The sequence below is a fragment of the Antechinus flavipes genome, chromosome 5, assembly GCF_016432865.1.
Source record: "Antechinus flavipes isolate AdamAnt ecotype Samford, QLD, Australia chromosome 5, AdamAnt_v2, whole genome shotgun sequence".
Taxonomy (NCBI): Eukaryota; Metazoa; Chordata; class Mammalia; order Dasyuromorphia; family Dasyuridae; genus Antechinus; species Antechinus flavipes.
The window spans coordinates 66,224,903-66,237,969 of record NC_067402.1 but is presented as its reverse complement, the minus strand read 5'-3'; the positions used below and the strand labels follow the sequence as shown (position 1 = coordinate 66,237,969).

At 37.2% G+C, this 13,067-nt stretch overlaps 1 protein-coding gene across 24 annotated transcripts in view; it reads right to left on the bottom strand.

Moving 5' to 3' along the window:
- SVIL (supervillin) overlaps positions 1 to 13,067 on the bottom strand; it is a 256,175-nt gene that overhangs the window by 75,521 nt on the left and 167,587 nt on the right. For 17 of the 24 annotated variants that reach the window (XM_052001683.1, XM_052001684.1, XM_052001687.1 and 14 more), the window contains 6 exons: positions 7,074 to 7,154; positions 3,663 to 4,580; positions 3,126 to 3,296; positions 2,353 to 2,387; positions 1,185 to 1,246; positions 571 to 710 (listed from right to left, as the gene is read on the bottom strand). In XM_052001683.1, coding sequence (XP_051857643.1) covers positions 571 to 710; positions 1,185 to 1,246; positions 2,353 to 2,387; positions 3,126 to 3,296; positions 3,663 to 4,580; positions 7,074 to 7,154 — 1,407 coding nt within the window. The remainder of the gene's footprint in view (positions 1 to 570; positions 711 to 1,184; positions 1,247 to 2,352; positions 2,388 to 3,125; positions 3,297 to 3,662; positions 4,581 to 7,073; positions 7,155 to 13,067) is intronic. The other 7 variants (XM_052001688.1, XM_052001693.1, XM_052001690.1 and 4 more) reach the window with 4 other exon arrangements.

The window sequence follows — 13,067 nt, the reverse complement described above, 5'->3', positions numbered from 1 at the left end:
TCCAATCCTTATTCAATTGCTCTCATGAGCTGTCATGACCAAAAAAGTTTCCTCGGTGTCCAACCTTCTGATGAGTGTATCTAGAATTGGTTAGTCTGGTTCCCAGGCAACAGATACACCATCCATTGCTATCCTCTCACTTTAAGTTCTTCCCACTTGCAAGGGCCTGCCAGAGTTTGACAGGATTTTCAGGTAACACAATGTTAAAGTTAAGAATTTAGTGAAGGAAGATCTGGTAACTGAACAGAAAACAAACAAACCAAAAAACAAAACACCATTCTTGAAGGAAATGAAATTGAAATTAAAGCCAATTTCTTGCATGCTGGGGTACAAATTACCTCAAGATTTAGGACCAAATCCCAAATTTTCCATTATTCAAGAAGATTCCTGCTAGGTAATATTTCAGGTTTTAAATCCCTTTGGAAAAAAGTGCTATGTTTTAAAAGTCATGGACTAGAGGAAAGAAAATCATTGGCTAAGCCACAAACTTTTACTTGATGATCCTCCTCACTGGCTCTTCCCTTCCAAAACAGGATCTTAAACCAAGTCCAACACAGGAGGGAGACTTACGTTGCTGCAATGACCACTTCCTCAGTGGTGATGGGCTGTGTGTGAGATCTGTCCTGCAAACGGCGAAGGCGTCGCTCCACGGCTGCATTTCTGGAACGTGGCTTTGGAATATTTTTTTCATCAAATGATTTTTCCATTTCCTAGGAATAGAAATATGTTTGAATGTCTGACCTGGGGAGGGAGGAATGGGGGAAAGAAGACTGCCTTAATAAAAAATGTGTCTGCCGAGTTTCTCCCCGGTGTTTGTCTTCTTGAGATGTAGTACTCATTACCAATGACATACTCTCGCTGTGAAAACTGGCATCATAGAGGGAGTAAAAATATAGCCCCTGAAAACTCTTCAAGGGGCACAGTTGGAACATTAGACAGAAAAAGACAGGGCAGCTTTTGGAATCTTACATTTGACATTAATTGTAGATACCCATGAGCTGTAAATGGAAGGCTAAGTAATGCTTTTAATTAAAGGAATTCAAACAGGGCCTGAATGTTGCAGATGGGGATTTATGCTTGCGGTATATGTTAGCTTGGATCATCCCGATACCTCTTCTAATGGTACCATCCGTGAACTCTCTGTACTAAGATTTTTAGAAACATGCCCAGGCCTGGACAGTTACCCTGAAAAGGAGCCTTTTGGCAGCAACACTCAGCTTGGCGCGTTCATCCAATTTTTCTTCATCTGCAAAAAACAATGAATTAAAAATCATGTAAAGTTTTACATTTAAAATATTTAGTCCTTTTAAACTACAATACTGTTTACTGAGAAAAATAACAATCAGTAACATTTTCAACTGGAATCAAGCGTCAATAAAGACATTTTTATTGCTGTCACAAGGAATAATAATACTTTTCTGGCTTTCTTAGTTTTCCACTAAATGACTCTGAATGATTGTGCTTTAAGGATGGATACATTTTCCCAGAGGTACCAAAAATATTTATAACAGCAACTTTTGTAATTTGGAAGAATTGGTAACAAAGTAAATGTCCATTGACTAGGAAATGAGTAAATAAGTTGCAGTACATGTAATGAAAAATCAATATGGCATAAGATGTGGTGAATATATAATGACTACAAAATAACAAAACACGAGTCATATGAACAGATGCAACATGAAGGAAGCAGAACCAGGAAAATATACACAATGATGACAAAAGAACGAACAATGACAAAATAACTGAATCCTGGAAAAAATAGTTTTAAAAAGGTGCCAATCTTCTTTGCAAAGGTGGGAAATTATGAGTGTGGAACACTATGACAATGTTCCTTTTTCTAGAATGTGGATTAACTTGGCTGAATGTTTTTCCCCCTTTTTTAATTCTTTGCCAAAAGGGATGTTTCCCTGGAAGAGACATGAGAAATAGCACATTGGGAAATGTAAGTGATAAAAATCAGAATATATCAACAAAATTTTATTTTTGAAAAGTGAGATGAGCTTTATGAAAAGGACTGATAAATGCATTAGTCACTTTCTTTCTTTTTTTACATCAACAAGAAAAACATGCCTTTTGGGTTTAAATCACTTTTTCTATAGCACTCACTAAAAACATTTCTGAAAACCTATGTCTAAGAATTCAGTGTGGGGAAGGGAATCCAAATCATTCTAGACTTGGCAACTTAATTCTTCATTGTGCTGAAATATGTATTTGATAAAGAAAGCAGATAGGTACCTAAAGTCATGTGACAGTTTGTAATTATCATTTGTTCCAAAACTCAAATTCTTTTTTTTTAATCTAAAGTTCAAAAAGAAGACATATTATCAGTAACAGTATTATAGACATTCTTACCCTCAGCAGTTGGCATTTCTGAATTTGAAGTGGATCTAAAATAATAATAATGAAAATTAATTAGTTGGGAGTGGATGATACAAATGAATCATCATTTTTAAGGTAAAAAGAAAAAGATTATATTCTGATGAGGGAAATAATCCTGGCAGCATTTGGGTTGTGAGCAACTCATTTGCAGTCACTGTTGATACAGCAGCATATGTGGAAGCAGTTACAGCAAAACACAAAATTTGTGGAAGAAAATGAGGACGGAGTGCAACTTTAAAAACGTGATTAACATTTAAGATAGGGGCCAATTCTCACCATTTCTGTCCAGCAGACTGAGGATATAACAACAATTTATTAATTTAAAAAACTCATCAAAATACTACCTCATAATTTACAATAATGAATGGCAATAGTTTCAATAAACTGTGTTTTACTTCAAAAGGAAGCTAAATGGAATAAAAGGTTTGACTATGACTGAGTTTATGTTGTTTTTATAAAAGCATTAGTGTCAAAAATTTTTTACAATTCTAAGTAACTTCAGAATTGTATAATTGGTATTGTTATTTTATTAAAAGAAACACTCAATCTGGAGGCAAACTTCTTAAAGAAACATATTTAACAAGTCAAACAAATTTCAATCAAATTTTGTTTTGTTGGTTTTACTGGCTATAGAGTTAATAGAAACAATCAAAATTCTGTTTAAGTGATTTGGAACTATTGCTATTTGCATAATGAACTAAAATTTCCCCTGTTATCTCAATAAAACTCCACACACACATGCCTACCTATCCATCTCCTTTCGTTCTGCTGAAGTTATAGGTTGAGTTCTAAATCTCTCAGAAGTTTTTCTACTTTCGCCAGGAGAAAAATACCGTCTTGGCTTCCGGGACCCTCTCTCCTGTTCCGTTTTGGTAGGCAAATCAATCCCTGTGGTTGACCGCTCAACCCGTGATTGACTTTTACAGTCAAAGGACAGAAAATGCACGGAAGAAGGAAAACAGGAAGAAAGAGAAATAGAATAAAAGCACAGACATATCATCCATTGATACTGTTAATTCACTCTGCATGCCTCTATCATGCATAGAAATAAGGTAAAAAAGAAAACCACCAATTCCAGCTGATCAATATTATATTTGTTCCATTAGCAAGCAGAAGCAAAAGAGTAGGTTTGGGGCCACTTCCTTATTCAGTTTGCCCTATGTGTGTCTGTGAGCTAAGCTATATGCTTCAATGCAGGACACAACAGATGTTGAGATTGTGGGGGGAAAACTGCCAAGAACGTGCAAGTGACACACCAGGAATATTTTTCAAACGTCACCTACAGTTCAAATTTCTTGTTGGCACTGACAGACTCCAGAAAGGCATTTCGGAGCTGGGCAACAGAGACCTTTGTGTCCACTGTGCCAACTTCTCCAGGCAGTACCTCATCTCCTGCATGCTGAAATGGCAGCTCTTTCTTTGAAACAGTTTCCATACATTTGAAGACTTCTGGTTTGGGGTCCCCGGTGTGATCAGAGAGCGATCGAGTGAGGAGTTTGTGTTTCATTGTGGACACTTCCTGCTTCTGGTGTTTGGATGAAGCAGCCTCAGAAACAGGTCGATTTTGCACATACATAACTGTTTCGTTTCTTCCAATTTTCTCAGGGGGCTGGTACTGGGCTTCAGATAATTGGGCTTGGCTCTCGAGGTTCTGCCAAGATTCCAAGGCACTGGTTCTCTGCTTGCTTGTGATAACTGAGCTAACTGTTGGCCTCCTTTGGTTATTGTTTTCTGAAGAGTCTTCATCATTCTTCACCTGTTCGTGAGCCTCAGGGTAGATTTTCCTGATTTTCCCAAATGCTTCTGTCCTAAAGGTGTCTTCCTTGGTGTCAGATTCATAGATATGAAGCTCAAGGTTCTCGTCCCTTCCTCCCTCTGCTGTAGCACTAGGTACGGGAAATTTTGTTAAGTCAGGAGCGGCTGGTTCCACCTGGGTGCTGCCACAGAAACTCTCTAGTTTTTCAGAGGCTACCAGCTTAGCAGTGTGAGTGTGACCAGCCGGCTGAATGTAGCCATGGATTGGCTGGCGGGTGGAACTGACTGACTTGCTCATCACCCTGTCAAAAGCAGATGTTTCTGACTGCAGGGACATGCAATGGACTGAAGCTGGCTGATGTTTCCTCTGAGTGAAAGGATCTGAGGCATTTTCAGGGCTGCTGCGAGCACTTTCCTCCTTCACCAATTTCTCTCTAACTTTTACTCTTTAAGAAAGAAAAAGGGTGAAAACGGTAAAACACAGTCACTCTTGGAGGGAGAAAAAACATGCATCAATTGTGGACCATAAAGTTCAAGAAAACCAACCCAATATTTTATGCCTTTGAATTTGAAGGCATAAAGGGTAAAAATCAAAGGAACCCATTAAACTTCCAAGTTATATACTTCACTCCATTGACATGTTTCCCAATTTCCCAGTAACCCATGCAAAATATTTTGTTTTGTTTCTGAATCTTTGTAACAAAAATCCAGAAGTGAGGGTCAACAATCCTAAGTGTAATTCCAGGGTGCAGAGATCAGCATGCCTTTAGGCATGCATGGTCTCAGCATGAGTGTTAACCAACATTTTTACACCAATAAAAACTTCAAATAAACAAAATCATTGTCATTTAGAAAAAGATCCTAAATTTCAGGACTATTTTCAGGACAAGCAGAAAAGAGGGAAAAACTAAATTGTCCTCGGGAACTGCTTTTGCATGAGTTAACTGTTCATATTTTTCAAAGGATGCATGCTAAGTTTTAATCATTTCTAAAATAGGGACATAAAAATTCCTCTTCTCCAATGGGAATTGGAGGCAATAAAAAGCACAAGCACTCAGAGAATGAGAGCTGCCATTTTGGTTTTGAGTGAAAAAATGAGAAAGGAAAATGATTTAAAAGACTATTGCTATATGACGACACTGGGTGAAGAGAGCTATCATTAACTCTGCCACTAAGTAGCTGTATGATGGGTCTCTGTTTCCTCATAGGAAAAAGGAAAGGTTTGACTAGAGAATCTCTCTGTAGAGTATATACTTGTGGGTTCTAATAAACTAAGGGTAGGAAAGAGAGGTAGTATGTTGTAGTGGCAACAACAATTTAAATGTTAGGCTGAGACAATCAGACACTTAACCCAATTGTGACAATTGTTGCTGATCTTTAAAGAAGTAGGAAAAAAAAGTGGCATTACAGTTGGCAAGAAAAGAAAAAAACTCAATCAAAACAATAACAACAATAACAAAACCTTTTGAAATATACCACCAGTTTCTATATTTCAAAATCTACTGAGGGTATGGCTACAATTTCTTTTGTTGTTGTTACTGTTGTTGTTGAGGCAATTGGGGCTAAGTGACTTGCCCAGGGTCACACAGCTAGGAGGTGTTAAATGTCTGAGACCAGATTTGAATTCTGGTCCTCCTGACTTCAGGGCTGGTGGTCTATCCATTGCACCACCTAGCAGCCTCTACAATTTCTGAAGTCATTTAAAGGCCTTGGAACAGTACAAAACTATTTTCTAAAAGTTACTAAAATCACTTCAGGTCTACATTTTGTTCAAATAGTCTGCATTAAACCAGAAGGAACACATACACATATGCATACATATACATCTACAAATGGGTAGAAAATATGCTTAGATGCTTGATTCTGATTTATTTTTTAAATGAAGAATTGGGATGACAAGGGAAAAAGTAATTTTTAAAAACAAATGGAAGGATTCATCAATATCAAGATTAATGAGCAAGATCACTTTCAATTGCAACATATATGTTAAAAAATAGATATTGTCTAAATAACCTGATTTTCCCAGTTGCAATTTTTTTTTTTTTTTTGGACACAAGATGTGAAATGCCCGTGATTACAATGTGCCTCTTCATTTTTAAAAAGCAAAGGCACACACAAAAGGCTGTTTATTCCTCAAAGCCTTGGAAATAAGCACGGTCAGCTATTATTTCCTCCTAGAAAAATAGGCAATGTTGGAGGTTTTCATATTCATAACATTTGTTAATCAAAAAATGGCTGCAATGGGGCTTAAACTTCCCAGTGGAATGTGTGCTTCTAATTAGGGATAATTTGGATGTTGTCACCAGACTAGAGCATAGAGACTGCTTGAAATTTTGTATATGGGAGCTTTGTCTTTCTTACTCCTTCTCCTAACTTAAAATGAAATGATAGTGGATTTTAAAAATCTGTTTTTCAAACCACACTGTGAATTTGTCATTTCAAAGCACTACTGAAAACAAACTGTTAGTTTGAATGGCAGAGGAAATGCAAACAGGTTAAGTTTGGGGTAGACAAGATGAGAAACATATAGGAAGTTAGTCCTAAGGGAAAACAACAAGGAGGGGGGAAAACCATTTAAAATGGTATTTAGTTCTTTACTAAACATGCAAGTACTTTATTAAATATTAGCGGGAGAAGGAGAAGAGGAACAGAAAAGGAACAACAGAAATAAAAAAGGAGAGGGGGGAGGGGGAAGAGAGAGAAAGGAGAAGAGGAGAGGGGAAAGAGAAAAGAAGAGGAGAGAAGAAAGAGAAGGGAGAGGAGAGAAAAGAGGAGAGGAGAGAGAGGAGAAAGAACAAGCAAACTTTTATGGAATGACTTCTTGAAGTCATTTATTAAACACACAATTTTCTAGAGCACAGACTTTGAAGAACAGGAAAATTATGGGTGAGAAGAACCAGAAGCAGCAACTAATCACACAGTTTCAAGATGAGAGATACCTGGAAGGCCAGTTGATAAGTGAAGGTGTGTCTCCTTCTGAATCTTTCTGGAGAAACCACTCATGTTTGGGTTTCCCTAGGCTACCACATACAAAAAACAAAACTTCAGATCATTTTCTATTAACAATTTTGAAAAATAACACAGAGACTTAAAACTTAATTGCCCTCCTCCCAGACAAACAAATAGCAGTCCACAGATTTCAGTGAAGAAGAGAATTCCTAATTTTTGAAAAAAGGAAGAACTTTTCAATGGGTTGGTGCTGACATCAGCAGGGATTCCTGAAATAGAATCATCAGTTCCTAATCACTAACAGCAGATTTAAGGAGCAAATGTCTTTGTCCCATATACAAATAATTTAAAGAACCCCAAAAAATTCCACTAGAGGCACTGCTTGCCATCAGACATTAGGTATATCCCTTCCATGGATGTCATTTCAATAAAATTAAAATTGTGCTAAATATTTTTATGGTTAGAAAGCAGAAATCTTAGCTACAGATAAATATATCTGGAAACTTGCATTATTCATTTTGCCAAGTTGAATAGGCAAACATCAAACTACTTTACACATGAAAGAAGTATGACTAATTTCTAAAAAGTGAAAATGATATTAAAAGAAGTGGCAGAAATCCATAAGGCCATTCATTATCTGCTATCGTACATTCTTGAGAGTTTTTTTAGATCTATAGAATTTTGGTGCTAGAAGGACTATTGGTAATCATTTAATCTGAGCTCCTCATTTTGCAGATGAGTAGAGTTAAGTTGGGAGGGAGAATAAGTGACTTGCTGAGAGTCACATAATTAGTTAGATGCAGAATAGGACTAAAATTCACCTCCGTAGGTATCCCAGCTAATACTCTTTCTTCCACATTTATTTTCCACTAGAATACTTTTTTTCATTTACAAGTGGAAAAAGGATTGTACTTTTTTTTTTTTGAGTTCCACAGAGAAAGATGAAGATTAATGGATGGAAGCCAAAGAGACAGATTTTGGTTTGATGAAAAGAAAACTTGGAAATGATTAGAAATAGGCAAAAGGGAATTGTATAGACCCAGGAATCAGGAACCTCTCCCTTCACTAGAGGTTTTTGTTTGTTTGTTTCTTTTTGTTGAGGCAATTGGGGTTAAATAACTTTACAAGGATCACACAGCTAGGAAGTGTTCAGTGTCTGCAACCAGATTCAAATTCAGGTCCTCCTGACTTCAGGGCTGGTACTCTATCTACCGCACCACCCAGCTGCCCCTCAGGTTTTTAAGCAAAGATGACTATTGTCAGGTCTATTCAAGAAAAGATCCTTTTAAAGAACGGCGTGGATTGCTGAGGTCATTTCTAAATTCCCAACTCTAAGATTTTGATTAGTTCTACAATAAGGTATAGAGAAGGCACATCATGAGACTAAATGGGAAATGGGGAGAGGTAAAAGAACTGCATACTTCACATTATACTCAATTCAATACCCCTTTATTAAATACCTACAATGTGCCAGGCCAGATCCTAGGGATGCAAAGACAAAAAAGGAATGGTCTCTTCCCTCGAGGAGTCTCCAATGAATTTTCTACTTAATATGATTTAGTCTTTTAAAGAGAAAATACAGCCAAGATCTTGTCAGCAAACAAATAATCAGTATGATCTTAATCCCAGAGTTCCTAGGACTATTTAAAATCACCTTATTCTAAAAGTATGGATTAACAACACTTCCAAAAAACTTGTAGGGATTTAGAACAGTTGTTCCCAAAGTTAGCTTGTATACTCCTAAAGATTATCTGTGGGTTGGTCCAAAATGCATGGGAAGGTGTCTGGGAGATGGGAGGGGTCTATTTATTTTAACTGTCCCCATCACGAGGAACCAAACCAGTGTACCATGGTGTACCAAGTACCAAGTGTACCAAGATGGAACTTGGCTAAGAGGCAGCAAAGCTGGATCCCACCATTGCTTGGCTCTGAACCAAAGGAGGTAAGTTTATGAAAGCCTGTAATATTTGGGCTCCACCCTTTCTCTCTCAATTCCTTAAATCACTATTCACTGAGAACCCACAATGCCATCTTTGAGTTACTGGTTATCCCTAGGCCTGGAAGTAAATCTCTCCTCATTTCTGCCTCTCTGAAACCTTAGTCTCCTTGGAGGTACAATCCAAGCACCACCTTCAACAGAAAGCCATTCTTCATCTCAGCTATAAGTAGTTTCCTCTCTAAATCACTTTCTATTTATTGTATGCATTTCATATATATGTACCCAGCTGGGCATGCTGCCAAGCTTGGTTAGACTGTAAAGTCCACGAATGCAGTGGACTTTTTAAAAAAATCTGGCACATAGTAGGTATTTAATAAATGCCTGCTGATTGACAGATTGAACTTTGATTTGAAATACCACATCAATTGGGCTCACAGCTCAAAAAGGAGAGGATTAAGTAGGGCAAGGATAGTTTTGGTGAAAGTGTTAATTCTACAGAGAAGTTGTCCTTGCTTTGATGGGTGGGAACCAATGGCATACTTTGGAGGTCCATGGTATTTTTGGCCCCAAGGAAATGGCTAACAAACAACCCAAAAGAAACAGTGGGAAGGGGAAAATTCATAAGAAACAAACTATAGGCTGAATAAACCAAATAGTTTTCTATTTTTATATCATCTGTCCCTTTGATCCTGTGTAAGGCAAAACTCATTTTATTGTGCTTCACTTTATTGTAATAATGCTCTAAAAAACAAAAACAAAACAAAAAACAACAATTGAAGATTTGTGGCAACCATGCATTTAGTACATCTATCAGCACCATTTTTCAAATAGCATGTCCTCATATCATAGCTCTTGGTCACATTTTGGCAATTCTCACCCTATTTCAAACATCTTCATTCTTATTCTATCTCTTATGATGAGCTGTGACCAGTGATCTTTAATGTTACCATTATAATTAGTTTGGAATGTCACAAACTGTACCCATATTAGACAGAGAACTTAATTGACAAATGACAAGACATATATTATTGAAATTAGGACAATTAATAATCCTATAATGGCCTCTAAATGTTCAAGTGAAAGGAAAAGGCAATCAATGTGGCCAACTTGATTGCTGTTTTAGTTCAAGAAATTGCCACAGTCACCCCAACTTTCATCAACCATCACTCTGATCACTCAGCACCCATGAACAATGAAGCCAGACCCTCCACCAGCAAAAATATTACAGCTTACTGAAAGCTCAGATGACTAATGTTAGCATTTCTTGCACTAGAGTACTTCTTAATTAAGACATGTACATTGTTTTTTTAGACATAATACTATTGCATATTCAATAGACAAGAGTATAGTACAAGTATGATTTAATATGCTTTATATGCACTGGGAACCCAAATATGTGTGTGACTTGCTTTATTGCTATATTCTCTTTATTGCAGTGGTCTGGAACTGTACCCAGAATATCTCCAAGGTATGCCTGTATTTGAACACTGTATGGGAAATTCTGTCGATGCACTAAGGAAAGAAGAAAACACTTTGGTTGGTCTACTTGATAGTCTTGCATTTTGCACAGAAAAGGGGATAATGCAAAATGTGTAATACATTTAGCAGTCTTGTAGTCTACCTAAGACCTTGTAAGTCTACCTGGCATTTCAGGAAAATTACACAGCCTCCAGGATGAGGGATTTTTCCTTCCAAGTTCACAATCCATAAATTGTCAACTGTTTATAAATGTGGCCCTCCTATTGTGATCACTATATTACCACCAAAAAAAAAAAAAAAAAAAAGAACAGGGTGGAAGATGGGTGAACCTTAGCCAGGGCGCTAATTGTTGATTAAAACACTACAAAAATCTTAATCTAGTGCTAAAAAAAAGCATTAAGAAGTTCAGAAAGAAAGAGCAATACCATTATCTAGTCTATCCTGACTATTCCCAAATGCTTCTGAAATTCTAAGTCACACAAATGCCCTGGAATAAACTCCCAGGCTTTATATGTTCAAGATTAAGTCAGTCCTCCTTTCAGTCCCTAATACATATTTGCTTAAACTATGACACTGGGTTTGCCCTCCCCACTTTAAAAGTTCAAAAAGGGAACTTTTCTCACACTTTTTTCTTGGACATCACAGAAATACAACATTTGAAGCATTTTTGATCATTAGAAAGAAAAAGATGTCTTCGGGCCCTTCCAAAGATCTTCTATTGTTAAGATGAATGTTTTGATTTTTCATTTACAGTGGGCAAAAGCAATTGTCCCAGTTAAAATCCTTGGGAACTGGGTGAGGTCTATATTGAATCTGCTTAGCTAGGCTTAAAAATTAAAACATGTCAAACTTTTATTTTCTTTTAATGGACCACACACAATCAAGCAATCTGTCCCAGATTTTTTTCCCCAAAAGTCAAAATCAACCCTTCTCCCACTGAGAAAAGCCCAAAGTGGTCAATCTTTGAATGTTTACATTGGTAGAAAAGCCAAAAGCTTCTTTTTGAAAGCTGATTAAAAGCATATCTTGGCTCCCAGAAATAGTAAATCAAAATACAGAACTGATCTGGCTAATTCACAGGCGCCTAAAAATTGGGGTATGCAATGGAAATTCTTGGTCAGGCTTTTCCCCAGAGCTACAGCCTGAGTATAACTACTTAGGGGTGGCCAAATTCACCTCCGAGATTCAGATGAAAGAATATTTATGTCATTTCATTAAAATAACTATTTTACTTTTGGAGCTTTGGGAAAGGATTTGGAGAAGTTATACATCAGGTGAGTTTCCAAACTTATAAGCAAAAAAATGGAAATTCCTGAATGGGAGACAGAAAGCTGAGGTGTAAAGCAATGAGAAAGGCAGTGTCTCCCTGGAAGTGACCAGTTCAGCATCAGATAAGATTCCGAGCTCTGTAAGGGACAATTGATGCTCAATTACAGAGAGGAGGTAACAAGGACAAAGTGGTCCATTACATTTTATTGAGTTTAAAGGACACTCTCTCCTTAGCCAAACCAAAAAGAGTGGAAACATAGAAACCCAAAGGGACTTAAAAAGGGTGTTTGGGGCTGCTTAAGTTGTGAGATCACCCAGATTTCTTCCAGCCTCTTTTTGAAGTGTTTGATCAAGGAATTTCTGTCTTAGTGTTATAATCTGAAGTCCTTTAGGAGGATTAGAATTGGGAGTGAGAGAGGACGTGTGTCAAGGAATAAATATGTGAGAGAAAAAAGGACTGCTGTAGAGGAGGAGAGAGGGTGTGGGAGCAGTCCAGACCTCAGTCATGTTGACTCTGAAGACTTTCCAGAAGCCTGGGTCATTCTCGGGTCACTCAGAGGTTTCAAGTTCTTTCAAATGATTGGATTTCCACATACTCTACTGAGATCTTGACCATTATGGTAGCACCTTAGGAGCTATCAAAATTACCTCAGATAAGATAATTCATGGGACTAGGATGGAACCAGACAAGCCTTCACGAGTGAGAAAATAATATATATATATATATATATTAGTTCTATCACCCCACAATGCTCACTTCAACAGGGGCAGGATGCTCTGAGATCCAATACTTAGTTATCTGAATCACATAATTACATAATTAAAATAATTACTGGATTACAGCAGGGATTCTGAGGGTGAAGATGTTTCTTGGAACAGGTAACTTAATGTCCTTGTTGAAGGGATTGTGAAAGGGAAAGCAAATAATTGGGAAGTTCCTGAGAAATCCAAAAGTCAAATGCCCAAACATAACTCATATAATCATGGAAACATAGACATTGGGCTAAGAAAAACAAAAATAGGGCACATGCAAGGAAAGACCAAAATATTTCACAATTGATCCTCAAATTAGAATATCCATCTTTCTTATGCTGCTCACTTCAATAAATGCTTACAGGAGGAAATGAACAAAAGTCAGTTAAAGGCATATTAAAAAGGAGACTTATTTCAGTGGAGCTCAAATCATATTAGAGTACCACAACAGATCACCATACTATTAAGCCTACTTAATTAACAGATAAGGAGAAAGACAAGGGTTATACTTACAAATTCTTTAAGGGCAAGGATCATAGCTAAA